Below are 16,271 nucleotides of genomic sequence, written 5' to 3' on the forward strand. Positions count from 1 at the left end.
TCCTACATTTGAACAAATTTTCATATTCTAAGATTACAGATTCTACCACTGATCAGAGGATATGATAAATTAAGATAAAGCTTTTACTTTTAAAGAGGTTGCGGGGGTACAAATTGCTTTGTGAATGAATGTGTGTAAAATCGCACCGATATTTTAACCAGCTGAGGGTGAATTCAATTTTCTTATTATCTCCTTCACAAAAGCTCAAATTTGTAATCCAAACAGTAACAACACCTCTTCATAATGCTGAAAAGAGCAAGATCGAGAAAGTGATAGAATCTCTTTGTACAGCAGTATTTGTATTTCAAGTTATGACTCATTCATCTTTTCTCATCCGGTGTTACAGTTTCATAATAAGTTGTATAAGTCATTACAGCTTCTTCTGTTGTCATTCTGTCACCTATTTGCCTCTATAGCGCAGGGGTCAGTTTAGAAAGCTAGTTGACTTGGGGAATAACCAAGTCTTCATCTTAGTATATGGGCCACTTCAGTTTTATGCTCTGGAGAAATGTTCTCCCATACTACTGTTTGAATACTCTGTACGCAAAACTTTACCGGGTCTATTGTAAGTTACCGCCTCTTCAACCTCAGGTGAATTCTAAATTCGCTAAATACCTGCTTTAATTGATAAAGTCTTTTATAAATTTTGCTCACCATCTTAGAGTGTGAACTATGATCTGTAATGCGTGACAATTGCATATTTGTGGTCTTCTTCTCCATTTTACAGCACTTATCTGCGTATATGGCGTTTGTCACAAGGTTTTTTTTTAAATCTTAATCCCTCGCTCTCAATTACTTAGATGACGCACAGATCACGTGTAATATAGCTCGAGTTCTGTATTCGATCGACTCATCTATCTGTTTCCATGAATGTTTGAATACCTATATTTCAAAGAGTTCAATGGCAAAGAATAATACTGTTATTTTTCAAGATAAAGGCTGTTTGAAAAAGATTTCTTCGCTGCTTTGATGTTCCAAAAAAATGAAAAAAACTAAAGCTCGGAAGTAATATTGATGAGAAACATATCTTCATAACCAAGTGGGATCTGTTGTTTAATCCGGCCCGCCCATTCACTAATTAACATACGTATGGAACAGTTTTCAGAACTGTCGTTTCAAACGATTTATCTCGAAAATATTTTGTCACTGTTGCATGTTTACCATGGATAGTCTATGAACTTCCACGAAACTGCAATCTTACCGTAAATTCTCGTAATTCAAGCGATCATGAAATAAGACAGTATGGCCGCAGAGGGGATGTTGCGAAATGTCATTATTTTTCATGGAAAATCCTAAAATTTCAAAAATACCTCACACTACTTGTTGTTATTTTCAGATTGCCATTTCCGTTCCAGATATGATAACATCTGATCCTGTTATGGGGTGCTTCTTGCGTAGACCATATAAAAATAATGCACCTTCGAGTTCCGATTCCTGCCGGTTCAAAGTACTAACGCTACCACGGTCTTTGTGTATCAAAATCTATGGCTAAAGGAACCGGATAAGAGAAAAGCTCTTGAAGTAAAGTTATTTTAATCAGCTAAATATGCATGTAAGTGATTAATGGATGTAGCCTTGATTTATGATTGACTGACAGAGAGGACACACTTGTAAGTTATATCTTTGCGTTAAAAGGGGTTATTAAAACCCTCGTTGCTTCTTATGGAACGAAGAGACATTTTGAAAGCCACATCCGGCGGTCGTCTGTTTTTATCAAAAACAATCCCACTCTGTCTTACGCAGAATAAACTTTCCAGCACGAATTGACGGAACCAACCAAAGCCACGAGCTGTGAAGATTTACCCAAGTGGTTTAAATCTCATGAAAGTATTGCACGGGCTTTGTGGGGCGTATCACGTTTTTGACGAGCTTTAACGTAACGATTTTGGCACACTCTCTTTCGTGAGAGGGTGTTTTGTTTTCAGTGGCATTTTAGACCATAACTAACAGAGGATAAGAGCGTAAAGGTCACTTACGAAATCTGGTTAAATCTCGATATTCACTGAGTGTACGCAGAGAAGCTTAGTGTCGCTAATCGCACTCAAACTCCGGACATAGAAGATAAGAAGTAATGGGATATTGTCTAGCAATTTTAATTCTCCACGAAGAACATTTAGCAGGCAATAACTACTAACACTGCAGATTTTAAAACTACTTACATGGAGCTGACAAAATTCCTCTTTGATACCATACTGTGGTTTGAGTCGAGAGAAAGCCCACATTATAAGGTAAAGATAAGAAATACGCTCCCGTTAAACACTAATCAACCTGGACTAATGTGCAGTTCTAGGATCTTCATTCATTTCAGTCAGTGAGTTACAATATAAATTAAACGCTGTAGTCTGTGACCATCCTACGAAACAATTCCAAGCAGTACTACTATTATGTGGTACTCTTAATTGTGCTACAAAAGGTAGTTTTAACTCTGTGGATAAAACTCCACTGTATGACCTTTCAAATGAAAGCTACCGTGCAGTAACTTCCCAGGGCGCTCTTAAACAATATACAAGGTGATTCTAACTAAGTCTGTGTCATTGTCTACCTTTTTCTAAGTCTGCGAATGAAAGCTTAATGTGTGACCATGCATTCCTCTGAAAGCTGCTAAGCAGCACTTTCAAGAAGTAATTTTATCATGCTCATTAGAAGGGTGTGACTCTTAAGTCTTTTGGCAAACCCTCCTAGTGTATCATAATTCAATAGGAACTGTCAAACAGCTTCAAACAATATTAATTTAGGTAGCAACCCACCTAGTGTATCTGTGATGCGTTACCATTCTAATGAAAGCTATCTTTAACTTTGTTAACTTAAATGAAAGCTTCTAAGCATTACTTTCCATGTGGTATGTATATTATGCTGTACAAGATATGAGTTCTAATCGGTCAGTAAAATCCTAGCAAACGCCCTTTAACACAAATGGGCTTAAGAAATGCAGTTGCGGTTCACTGAAAGCCCTTTATGAAAATGTAGTCTTAGATGTCATAGGGCACAAGTGATTTTATCCTTTATACGCTATTTGCTTTAATTTTGTGTGATGCTGATAATTCTTAAAATTTAACAAAAAAGATTTAGATAATGGATTATAACTGCTACTGTTTAAGTAGTTGTTTAGACTCTGTCCAGAAACCCAGCACGACCAAACCAACTTAACCTGCTGAAGTGTTTACGCAAACACGCCTCTAAAAATACTGTGTCTCTTCGCCGAAACAATTCTTTCCTCGAGAAATTGGAACTTCCATCACCGAGGGTTTACTCCTTCGCATAAGCTCAAAAACAACAACAACAAAAAAATGACAACAGAATAAAAATAACAAAAGCATTTTTACCAAAGCGTGAGTGGTTTGTACAGTAAATATTCTAAGCTGACAGGCAAACGGTAATCAAAACCACTGTCAATCAAGGTAAATTAGTGGCAATAATTCAAGCTGGTATAATCTGCAACTAAAGAACTTCACATCCAGGAGTTAATTTCATTTTCTTGAGAGAATATTTGACATGAGATTGCCTCGAGCAATTGTCACATTCCGTGCGAAATATGCATCCGGATTGGCTTACAAAATTACACACAAGCGGGGCCTACGACCTTGCACTGCGTCGGCAAAGGAATAGCCTATTTGGATGACTCATTTTCCTGACTGAGCAGCGAACAAAAAGCACATGGGAATATCGCCACGCTATATTTATCCGACTTTACACATGGACAAAGGTTACTTGAATTCGAAGAAATATTGCTGCACGAGTCCTGAGTGAAGTTAGCTATTATACGCTGCGTGCGCTCTGCCGGCCATAACAAGCAGTACATAAATTCTTAAGTAATAGAAAGGAACAGTTGAGTGGTTTAAAAAAATTCTTGAACTCCAGCACTCGACTAACAATACTTCCGGACTTTCCAAGTTGATGCAGTGTCTAAATTCAACTGAGTCCATCTGCATCTTTCTTAAAAAACAGTAAGTTAACACCAGCAAGGAGGGTATTTACACCGCATGAATTCGAGACGTGCGAAAATCCGTGCAGTTTTGAGTGAATAATTCTGGTGAAGATCTTCATTTTGTTATCAAAGCAGAAAAGACAAATAATGAATCATAGTCTCCGAGAATTTGGCTAAATAAACCCAAGTCACTTTGACACACGTTTCTTCCTCATTCGCTCCAAAATGGCACAGCACAAAATGAATTGAAGCCAACTCATGACACTATCCCTGTTTTCTTATTTAGTGGCTGCTATATCTCATGAACAGCTTGCAAGATAGATTAACGCGCTCATTTCGATCTTAAACATAACAAAACGCATGAATGCAACTTTCTTCTTGCCTAAAGTGCATCGCTTCATACATTCATTTATTTTCGAAAATGTGCAAAGTTCAATGTATATTACTCTCGAGAATCAACGAAGCTGAGTCGTCCGACACTATTACGGTTTCGGTTTACTTACGCGAATTTCCGCGATTTTAGACACAGTTTTTCTGTTTAGGAGTCATGTATGTTTACAACATGAGAATTTTTCAGCTCCAAGTGTTGTGCTCATTGTTGTCGCGAACTTGCAATGACATTCCACAAGAAACAAATCAGAAGGTCGAACTAGGAAAGACTCACGAACGTGGAAGTTCGTCTCACAAGACGCTCCGATCAAAAGAAACAAAAAGCGGCAAGTTAATTCCTATTAGGTAGCTTTTCAATCGATATGAAACAGTTCTTGATCTGAAGAGTTTCGCTGATACGATCCGCAGGCTCATACTCAGAGAAACTCAATTTCTATTGCGGTTTTGTCAGTGATAAACAAAGCTTGGAAGTACAATCAAGAAGCCTCCATTTGCAAACGGGTTCAATCGCACACCTTAGAGGTACATTTTGTGGCATATTACTATTCATTTGCATGGTTACACATTAGGGTTCTATCCACAAACTTAAAAGTCAGAACCATTTTGTACCACATAATAAACAGGGCCATATGGAAATAATGCCCACCTTTCATGTGAATGGACTCATATTGGGGTTTTATCCACAGAATTAATTGTAACCACCATCTTGTACAGCAATAACTGAAAGTACTGCCAAGTAGCTTTCTTTTGTATGGTGGTACGCGTGGGTTTTATCCATACACTTAAACTGAAGTAAGAGTCACCTTGCACAGCATAACAAAGAGTACTATATAAAAGAACTGTTCAGTAGCTTTCATTTGAGAGGTTATTGTATTGGGTTTTGTAAAATAGGGGGCATGTTAACTTAAACGAGTAATAAAGAACACAAGTTATTAGCAAGTACGGTCACCTTTCTTGGAGAGACTTAAGAAAGTTGTCCAACTTTACAATTAATATGTTATGGAGTTAATGGCGAGAAAATGGGTAAGGAATGCTTCATGGATTTGACTTGTACATGATATGAAAGGAATCGATTTGTACGGGTAAACTGTGGTTGGAGCAACTGTATAAATTCAGGCCAAAACAAAATCATTTCGGGTTTCGCAGAGGCTTACCTGCAGTTTACAAGTGAAGATCTTTTCATCATTCGTCATTAGCTAAGTCTATCATGTATTCTTTGTGACTGTTACGGAATTCAAGGCAGATTAGCTCTCATTGCCATCGGAGGAAAAAAACCTACTACTTGCTCAACCAAAAGGTAAAATTTCTAGCAAAATATGACCAATTTCTCGTTTCTTCCGACCTGATTTATTAAGCTGCAGTATTCGAGGGAAGTTGAAGGACTGTTAAGTTTGGTAAAGACTACTTTGATACTTTTCACGCTATGCTGTTCGCAGTCAGGGCTTCCGTAGCAATCTAGGCCTATTAATTAAGTAGTTTGCCCGCACAAAATTTGCAAATTCATCATCACAGCAAGCTGTTCTCTAAAACAAACCTACAAACACCTGGTTATATCTTGCACAAATGTTTGTTTAAAGTAATTGCATTGTACAAACCTTATACATGGGGTATCACACATTCGAACGAGGGGGCGTCACCGGACAATAATAAGCTTGTGTGAAAAATACCACATTGTGGTTAGGTACGTGATTATGAACAAAATCTTCGATCTTCCGGTAAATATGGACTACTAACCACACATGGCAATCTTTATAATAGTTGTTAGTTCAAAAGACACGATGGTTTTGTAAGACTAACCGTTCACTTTTAGACCGGGCCTCTAAATGACCGCTACGAAATGGTGATGTTGACATAGCTCTGATCTCTTTTGTATTTAGAGTTGGAGCATACTTTCCATCCTCTATGATGTTTTTCTTGTTAGCCTCAGAAGTCTCCTTCATTTAAGCTTGTTTTCTGTTTAGCCTTTGACATCTTTATTTAAATTCGTTTCATACATGGTGAGAAACGATGAGTCCACAAAAACGGCAAGTAGTTCGACATTTACATTTGAAACATGTAATTATGTGGTACACTTAGCTCATAAAAGTACTGAGTCTAAGCTGATAAAATCAAATTACATTTCAATAAAAATTAAATTTATTTTCTAAATTGGATTAGAGCTCCCTTCGCTCATTCATAAATCTTGGAGACTCAAATCTCGAAAGTTTCTGATTTGCTATTGAATGAGTCAAGCACTTAACCTCCCCAAAAAAGCATAGAATGACACTAGGTGAAACTGTCATTGAATATGTCAATTGCTCGTGTACTTTGAGCTTTTGTAGCTCGACAGACACTAGGAAGAACCATGAGGTACAAAGGTGGCTACAAAATAGTTTTGCGAAAAAATGGACTAGAGTTCTTCCTTGACGGCGCTGACAACGGCTTAAAGCTAGACGACCAAGAACAAAAGTTGGACGACCAAAAGCAAAATGGGACGAAGTTTCATTCATGAGCCGGTTAGAAAACAGATTTCAAAGAAAAGCGTGTATTTAAGCTCATGTTTTACTTTGTTAACTATCCACAAGACCAAACAGAGCTACAAACGATGTATTTATGTTCATTCAATTGGCATGATCACCAAGTCACTACTTGGCAAGCTAATTGGTCGACCACGTGTCACACAACATCATCATTGCGGGAGTCACGTCTGTCATCCAATCTCAGCCCACCTGGGAAGCAAATTATGAGAAGCTATCTGGTCTAAGGTCCATAACTGAAACTCTGAATGTTTTTGGTGAAAATGGCTTTTTATGAAAGAATTTCCCACTTCGACCTTGAAGTGCCCGTTACTTACCAAAGAAACATACCTAAAGGCCACAAACATGCCTCTCACTGACAAACATTGGTCCCTGAACGTATGCCAAGAGCTAATGGGTCTGTTAATTTTAAGCTTTAAAGCTCTGGAGATTCTTACACGTTACAATACACAGGACTAAGAGAAGTAGACTTGACATGATCAAGAGAAATAAAACAATCTGGCAAGTCTTTCCGTTTTCCCTTACGGGTTAATCCCCGTCTTATCAGCCCAAAGCTTCCACTATGAGCAGATAGACATCGTAACGTCTATTGAGTTCAAATGAACTGTCCTTGAATACGTGCCTAAATCCATTAAACGACGATCGTTTGTTTGACATGGCTGACAGATTAAATCCGATAAAAGGAAATGAGTGACGTTTGAGACAGAGCGTCACTGGTTTGGTGAATGCCATGAGAAAGAGGAATTCTAATGCTACTTAATTTGAAGATCACTTGTCCTCTCTTACTGAAGGGCCGTTTGAGCACGTTCGCACGTTTTCCGTGCCAGATTTCTCCTAAATCCGGGTTTACGAGACGGAAAAATGACCTCTGGGTCGTGTGTGATGTTTTACGTCAGACTGGCCTCTTAATCCGCTGTCACTAACAACATTGAACACTCATGCAGCTACTTTGGCATTTCCGTTGTAGGAAATCAATTTTGTTATTGTTTGTCTTGTAAAGTATTGCACTTATCTAAATTATTTTTAAACTCTTACGGATCAGCACCTCAGCCATGGACCAATCAGAGGACTGTCTGTCTAGTGTTAACGCGGAGACCACTCGATAAGGTCCCGCCCTAATTTCCTGTATTTTGCCACACGCAAAAGCTAAACAGGACAGCTCGCGCGAGTTAGTGATAACTTATGCGTCTTGTATACAAAGCAAGAACTATGGCTCAGCTAAGTTCAAAGCAAATCATCACTTTCTCCATCGACGGTATCCTAAGCTCTGGCAACGAAGAGGAAAATCTTCGAAGAAGCTCGGTGGATTATCGAGAAGACATCATCAAAACGGAAACATTTCCATCTGCTGAGAAATCAACAGTACATGTCGAAATCAACGCGGCGAGAACGAACAACAATAGCCCTGATTATAAGTTGGATAAACATTGTGGTGAGTATGAAAATTTTGTTTTCGTGGGATATATTTTTTCTGAGGGTTCAATGTATTTCCGCATCGTATCTTGGAAGAGCCACAACGTATAAGTGTTAAACACACTTTTAAAATACAGGAAAGAGAAGCATTAGTCGCCTCTCAGCGATTTAAAGCTATGAGGAGTAAAAGCCAGGATAGGAGGTTACTCTTTTCGTTATGATGCTGTAATTTCCTTCCTTAAAACCGCTTAATGAACACGATGTATTCGGTAATAATTTCCCTGGCTTATGTCTTACACGATAACAATCGTGAAGCTTGCACACTTTTCATTCCGCGTGATCACTGCCTTAGAAACAATTCTCTTTTCTTCATGATCGTCCTCGTCTACTGAGGGCCTGGCAAAGGCTAAAACTTGTCCATTAATTGCTTTTTAAGAAAGGTTAACTCGGTCAAGCTGTAGATCATTATTTTTAGAAGTGGGAAATGCAAACATTATTTCTCTGAAAGGTGTTCGAATCCAATTAAAATAGCATCGAGAAGGACTAAATTGGATAATGTTTTAACCAGATCATCCGAATATTCCTGCATCCACTCTTCATCCACTCTTCATTACTAACTGATAACTTCAGTATCATGTTCATTAGGAGATCAAAGGAAGCTTTGTGTTATCGCACACGAACAGGTTCTTCATGGGAAATTAAAATCCGTATTTCAGCGTAGTGGCTATCACCAGGCTTTCAAACGGAACTCACGCGCTCTCATATCTCTCTACATACTATACAAAATCGTCGTCTCTTGTGTTCTTTCCTCTTTCTCTTAATACAGTTTCTTTTTCAATCCAGTTGTGACTTTGATTTATGGATAAACACATAAGATAATATTTCTTTGGGTTTATTTGACATGTTAACGATGTTTTTGATAACTTCATCTTCTCTCTCCGGAAGAATTTAATTAGCCTTACTCACTCAGAAATAACTGTCCGTATTTACTCTCTCTACGTGCTTCTCCAAGCAGCTTCTACACGTTAGCTTTTCTCATTTTATTCTGTGTTGAGCTTAAGTGGATTTCAGTTCAAATCAAAACGTGACAAGCACAAAAAAAGCGTGAAGCACTGCATTTATCACTGTCTGACGAGAAAGCCTTGTGGTTAGGATTAAATTCAAACGTAGACAGGAAAAACGCAACAACTTTCTAATAATCTTATCTTAAACACGCCAACTCAAGAGCAACAGAATTGGTACAGTTTTCTATTAGCAATATCATGAACCTCTTAAGTCCTTGAACAGTGGGTTTTAAAGGCGAAAGCTAAAATGCTATTAGCATGCATTGTAGAGAATTAGAGAATAAAAGATCATGAAGTGAAATACTTGAACCACTTAACAAACTAGACTGCGGAGAACCTTGGAAATTTAGAGTATGTGCAAAAATGCACAGATTCTCATGCAAATTAAGTCATGAAGGCTTTTACGGAGAGTTGAAACTGATTTGTCAAGTGACGAGATGATTGTCAAATTCTGTAAAATTCTGGTAAAATTATGGTCACTATAGACAGAAAATGACAGAAAATCGTGCCAGTAGAGGAGTCATTCATGCTGGTTCGTCTGACAACATGGGCGCCATTTGTCTAAAAGTGGTTCTTTGACCCCAAGAGATTACACTCACTGCAGATTATAAGGTGTAAATGTTTTAGAAGTAGGCGGAGTTGCGTTCTTGAGGCACTCTTGGATCGAAGTATTATTATTTTCACCAAGACACGCAATGATTTTATTATCAAAGGTGTTGTTCATTTTAGCTCATTTTTCACACTCGGTGAACACTCTATTTCGGGAAAGTGACTCAATCAAGTCACAACTTGTCAAGTCTCAAATGAAAGAAGGTTCTAAACTGTCACATGCCTGTAAATCTGGAACAGTGGGTCTCAAAAAATGGTAGAAATGTGGCCCGGAGGATTGATTTGCTTCCGAGAGTCACTCGTATCGCTAAATCGACACACAACTGGCCTTTGAGACCAAATGTCTACTTCCACGTTCATGGTTAAGATCTTCATTAGATTTTATCTCTTATTAACCTGTGGAGAAACAAACAAGGCGAAATATGTTGGTAACTGCTGGAATCTAGGAACTAAATTAAGTATAAAAGAGTTGATCAGACATCAAAACTAACTGACACTCTGGCTTAACCGAACATGCACACCATGAGCGCCAAATCAGTTGAGCTGCTAATTCTCATGTTTGTACAGATAACGTCACAGCATTGTTTTCATTCATTTAAAATGTTCCATGCTCGCCCTCCCATGAATTAGTAAAAGAAACATTTTTTGGATAGTCGTTTCTCGGCGTTACTGAAGATTAATAATTTTCGAAAAAGTTATGCTCATAAGCACAGCTTTATGATTAACAAGTAAGCTTAGCAGTTTTCACGAAAAGCGCCGTCGTGATATGTAAAGGATCCATTTGTTAGAGGTTATATTTTTTTTCCTTAAAAATTGACTATACTAAGGTTCTGCATCGAGTGAATGGACTGGGTTGTGTCGTGGTGCTTAACGAAATAATTGACATTATGGAAAGTCTGCTGGTTTTGCTGGCACGAACAAGTTAAGTTCTCTTGTGGGCTTTTCCTGTGCTCGCTCAACGAGGTCATAGTGAGCTATGGCGGAAATTAGAAAGTAAACACAGGCTTAAGTACTACATTTAGCTTTGATTAGGAGAAGAATATGTCTGGTTTTGGTGGGTAGAGGGATCTTTGACTACAATTCTTCATGTGCTTGTCATTCTGTAATAAATTCATGAAAACAGTAACCTCGTTGAATGCTTGAAAGATTTTGGCACAATTGGCTGTATCTCAAAACTTTCAACCTGTTTACCTCTCGTATTTAAAGCTTGAATCCTCGAGATTTTATTGGCAATGTAAAGCTCATTCTTTGTTAAGCCAACCTTCAATTCCTCAGTTTTTGATGGCGAAAGGACCCATCAGTATTATCTGCATAGAGCTAAAACTTTCAATGATCAAAACAGTAGGCTTTTTACGACTGGCTAGCTAAACCCTCTAGGAGAAAACTGATTTGCTGATAAAACAAGAGGTGGATCATGAGTCCCGATAAGGCCGCTAGAACCTTACTGGTTGGGGCAATTCACGAAAGACCGCGACCACAGAGGTGCCGAGGCATTACAGTTGGTTCTTTACTATAGAGGCTGCTGTATCTGGTTATGCGCGTGTACTGACCAAAAGGGTGAAAGGCTTAAGACGATTATAACGCTTCAAATAGTGGCTTTTCATTAAACGATTTAGTGGTCTACAGCCTTACCGCTGGTAAAGATGAAATATGATTATTTGAGACTTTGGTATAAATAACACTGCACGCAACTCTCTCATCTATAACTCGCCTAAATATTGATCAACTAGTTATATTAACTCAATCGATAATGATAGGCTGTAATAATTTGTTCGTTTTCTCATAGAATCTGGGATTAAAGAAACAGAAGGTGATACAGATTCCTCAGCTGCTACCAAGATAAAAGCGTCAAACAAGAAAAAGAGACGTGTTTTATTTTCAAAGGCTCAAGTGTACCAATTAGAAAGCAGATTTCGCGTTCAAAAGTACCTTTCGGCTGTTGAAAGAGATCAGTTGGCTAGAATGATCAACCTGACACCCTCACAGGTGAAAATTTGGTTTCAGAACCATCGATACAAGAGTCGTCAGCAGATTAAGCATGATGGACAGTTCGAGGACGACCCCAAGGTTCCATGCGGGGGACACTACCATCCGGCAGAGGTTCCGTGCTTACAGCCATGCCCGTATTACGAGCCTAGGGACACAATCAATTCATTCTCCTCGGCTTTCATGCCTTGGTCTTCAGTATGTCCAGCCTCTTCGCTGGCTCCAATAAACACTTTCTCGTTCTCACCACCTCCCGGTCAACATTTCGTACGCTATCCTTCGTGCCAATATGAAAGCCAAAGACAACCGCTGTATCCTCCAGTTTTTTATTAATTTTATCTTGTTCGCGGGCTCTCCATGAGAAATCCACGGTTTTCGAAATCACCCTGCATCATTTTGGAGGATAGTATTCATCCATTCAAAATTTTTTCCGAGTATTTCAGCATTGGTTGAGTTGAGACTAGGAGACAGTTACTTTGTTGGGTTGCTCTTTCATGGGAACATTCTGGCATCCTTTTAAATCACACTGTGATAACTCAAGGCCATAACTTACTTTTCATGAACGTTTATGAAATGTTGTTGCGTTTTACAAGGAAAATGCTTAGCTTTGCATTGACAAGTCTAAAATGTCAATACTATGCGCTACTCTCCTGCAATGTTCAGTTACCACCTTAAAATTTATTGTAATATAATTCTTGCCTTGTTTGTTTGTTTGTTTTTTTGAGAGCTAAAACCTTTTTATGACACATGGAGTTTGTACTCTATTTATTCTCAGTTCATTTACAATTGATCATGAACGAAGCTTGTTACGCAATTTCGCTTAATTGACAGAAGAATGTTCATACATCTGACTGCTCTGTAAATAATCACTGAAAATAAATCTTCACCTAAAAATGCAATATTGCGTGTTAATTGTTTCATAGATTTCGTAGGGTCGTTGAGCCAATCACACCCGGAAATTTGCTTTTCAGTAAAGTTAGACAAGAACTTGATGGTGTGCAAAGCTTTATCTCCACACTGTCCATTTACTTTACGAAGTGATGCAATATTTTGTCAATTGCAATGTTCTAAACCCCTAATAAAACGATTTATTTTTTTCAGTAAACAGCAAATCGGGCGAATTGAATTGCTTTTTCTGTTTCATGCAGTTACCACTGTATCTTCGGCTTAGCATGGTTTATGTCAACTAAAGTAACTAATCATCACTGCCTGTAACTTTCTTTTCTTTTAGAAAGAATTGGAGACGAGTTGAGACACGTTCAACATGGAATTTTTTTCACTTTCACAGCAGGAAATGTTTTTTTGATATCACCCTGGAAAATCGCATGTTCTTCAGCACCTGTTCACGCGAATTCTGCACAGGTAACATAGCCTTGCATGCAGACTTAAATCCGATCGCGAAATCTAATTAACATTACCCTCATCCTCCTGTCAGAGCTCTATTTTATTTCCTCTCAAACTTCACGTTTCCTTGAAAGCATCAGTGATAAGAACCATTCAACCAACAGGATCAGGCGACATCCTCACGGTTCATTTCCTTCCCAATGACCTTACCTTACCCTAACACGGATATTAGGAGAATTAAGGAATTTATCAAGGTAATTTATTGTACCAAATGTGCATGAAATTATAGGATGCAAGTATTATATCAGTAATTTTGCGAGATTTCAATTCAACTCTGGGGAAAAGGGCCCTCGAAGCAAGCACAGCTGAAGAAGTCAGTGCTGGAAAGCTCAAATCAACCACATTCAGAGAAATCAAGATCTGGAATAGTTATTAACACAAATGCTTGTCCGACTAAGGCTATCGCATATCAGTCGCTTCGAAATTCCATACAAATTCAGTGGTACGACATTTTGACGGTTGAAATCTATAACCCACAAACCCATAGGCGTAACTGGTATCTCTTTTATCCTTAACGTATCATCACCGATATTCAGGTCCGCGAGAGTAAAGAAAATAATCGCCCAGCAAAGAGAGGAGAGCGTAAGGAATATGCATACTAATGTTAGGGTGTTGAAGGTCAAGATGACCAGAGAAAGAGTGCTTATGGTCTTCGGAAGGAACGTCAACAAAGTTTCAGATATCAAACAGCTTGGCAGGATTTGAGACTTACAAAAATTGGCGGATGTTTTGGAAGCTAGGGCTGAAAACAACACTCCTTGAATAGAACGTTTCACACGAAAGAGCGTAACCTCGTTCCGCTCACCTTTTTGTTGAAAGGAGGCAATTGGGGACTGACCCAATAGAAAGACGTGGCTTAATCTCAACTCTGCCGAAAGGCAGATCATTTATAAGTTTATTATATCTGATAACGTCACGACCAAAAAACGCTTCAAATCGCGAAGAAAAAAAAGAAAAAAAAAAAACGAAAACAATTGGAAACCACAATCACCCTTAATACGGCCAATTTTCAGAAAGTATTTTACAAACATAAAACCTTCCTCTAACGTAAGTCACTGAGCATGCTCAATATCTCGTGCAAGGAAGTTTCAACAATTTAAAATTGGATAAAATTCAAGTGTAGAAATTAGCGTAAATAGTACTTCCATGCGGTTCTTTTTATTTTGCCGTGCAAGGCGGTTCTTAACTGGATCAAGCCCTAGTGTGTGACCTCCACACTGATGAATTGAACATTCCTTTCAAGTTGCACTGTTCATGATATTAATCAAGTTGGTTTTAAATTTGAAGGATGAAAGGTATAAAACCTAGTACGTTACCAATCGAAAAAAGTTATTTATTATGCAACTCTCTCTCTTCCATGTGTTATTGTTTGTTAAATAACGGATTACTGTAATCCAAGTTGGCACCATCATGATAAGAGCTACTAAGCAGCACTTGCACGTATGTTCCATTTGTACAAGGTGGTTTAAATAAGCCTCTGGATGAATCCCAAAACCCTTCACCTTTTCGCCCGAGAGCTAAGAGAAGAATAAAAAAGTAAAGAAGGCAAAATAAAAAAAAAAAAAACGTTTGGAATATGAACGGTTGGCCATTTGTCTTGTAAGAGTCAAAATAGTTTTTTCCATCTTATTTAAGGGGAAAGGGCGGAATAGGAGGTGACAGAGTTATCCTCTTTTCGACAAGAGCTTTTAACGATGAAAGTCGACGTTGTTTTTATAGCCATCATGGCGACAATTAGGTCTTTTCGTAGAGAAGAAAAAATTCATGGCATTGAAAAGCCAGACATTTGAAAAAGATTCTCCTGTCTGGTTTATGTCCCTTGAAATCCTCTTAATCAATAATCAGTCTAAGCCTTATTCAGTTCAACCAACACATCACGGAAATAAAAGCTAAATCTCGAAACGCAAAGAGACATCTAATTCAGCAAATAAGATAACGAGATAGCTTTTTATTTACTCTCAGAAATCTTTTCTAATCGTTACCGAACTTACAACCACGTAACTGAGATGGATGCGTGGGTAAAGCTGAAATCAAAGGTGTTTCCGTATCGAACGTTCGGGAGGCCATGATTCTCTGACATAGTAATGTTTCGTGGAAATTTCTGGGCAAGGTGCCGAGGAAACAATCTTGTCTGTATGACGTGATTCACTAAACGTTCTGAATGACAGTTGGTTTTTTAACCGAAAGCAGAGCAGGTGAAACCCGCGAAGCTTTTCAGGTGCTCTTTTAAATATGGGACGTTGATAATGAATTTGGAAAATGAGACGTGCAATGATAAATTACAGAAGAGTCTAGACGACCACACGTTTTACCGCCTTTTGTAACCCACATTTGCTTTTTCTTTGTTTTTCACGAGTATCTACTTCATTTAGTCCGGCAGAAGACTGAGAGGTTCTCAACCGCTCACCACTTGTTTCACACAGGAAATTCTCAGGGATTTCACATAGGAAATTCCCAAGGATTTCACACAGGAAATTCCCAGGGATATTTCTTGTATTCCCCCTCAGTCTTCTTCCCCCCCTTCTGTCCCCCTTCACTTTCTCGTACAACTCAAACGTGAGCCGTTAAATGCACTGAGGGGGACAGGCAGACTATAATTAAATATTTCCTTCCTCGAAGAGATTTAGAGGCACTCAAATAACAAAGGGGGTCGTTTAGCACATTCAACGAACGGAACTACCAAAATAAATTTCATGGACCATTGGTCTTTTGTGAAGCGCGCGCACATACCGAAGAAACCTTGACTTGGCACCGGCAGAAGTCTCCGATGGACATGCGAATGTGTCTGATGTTTCAAGTTATACTCACGCACCTTTACGTCTACCAAATTGATGGTTTTCAACAAAAAGTACTTCTGTCATCTGGGACTACAAAGCTTTCGTTTATAGAACTGTTTGACATACTTCGATTTTCTGACGATAACCTCCTCCTACTTGGCCTTCCGTTTCAAGGCCATGTTAAGAG

General features: G+C 38.5%; 1 protein-coding gene across 1 annotated transcript; it reads left to right on the top strand.

Annotated features, from left to right (window-relative positions):
* The first annotated feature begins 6,590 nt into the window (after positions 1-6,590).
* Positions 6,591-12,802, top strand: LOC131779529 (homeobox protein Nkx-2.2). The gene is made up of 2 exons (XM_059096091.2): positions 6,591-8,263; positions 11,704-12,802. Exons 1-2 carry the CDS (start codon positions 8,014-8,016, stop codon positions 12,234-12,236), a joined length of 783 nt encoding a protein of 260 aa, XP_058952074.1. The 5' UTR covers positions 6,591-8,013; the 3' UTR covers positions 12,237-12,802.
* Positions 12,803-16,271: the final 3,469 nt, after the last annotated feature.

The sequence above is a fragment of the Pocillopora verrucosa genome, chromosome 13 (assembly GCF_036669915.1).
Source record: "Pocillopora verrucosa isolate sample1 chromosome 13, ASM3666991v2, whole genome shotgun sequence".
NCBI classification, from domain to species: Eukaryota; Metazoa; Cnidaria; class Anthozoa; order Scleractinia; family Pocilloporidae; genus Pocillopora; species Pocillopora verrucosa.

Excerpts from the sequence above, each read along its gene's own strand:
- LOC131779529 (XM_059096091.2), top strand. The coding sequence starts at position 8,014 with ATGCGTCTTGTATACAAAGCAAGAACTATGGCTCAGCTAAGTTCAAAG. Across the intron at positions 8,264-11,703 it reads TAAGTTGGATAAACATTGTG|AATCTGGGATTAAAGAAACA; the intron begins GTGAGTATGAAA and ends GTTTTCTCATAG.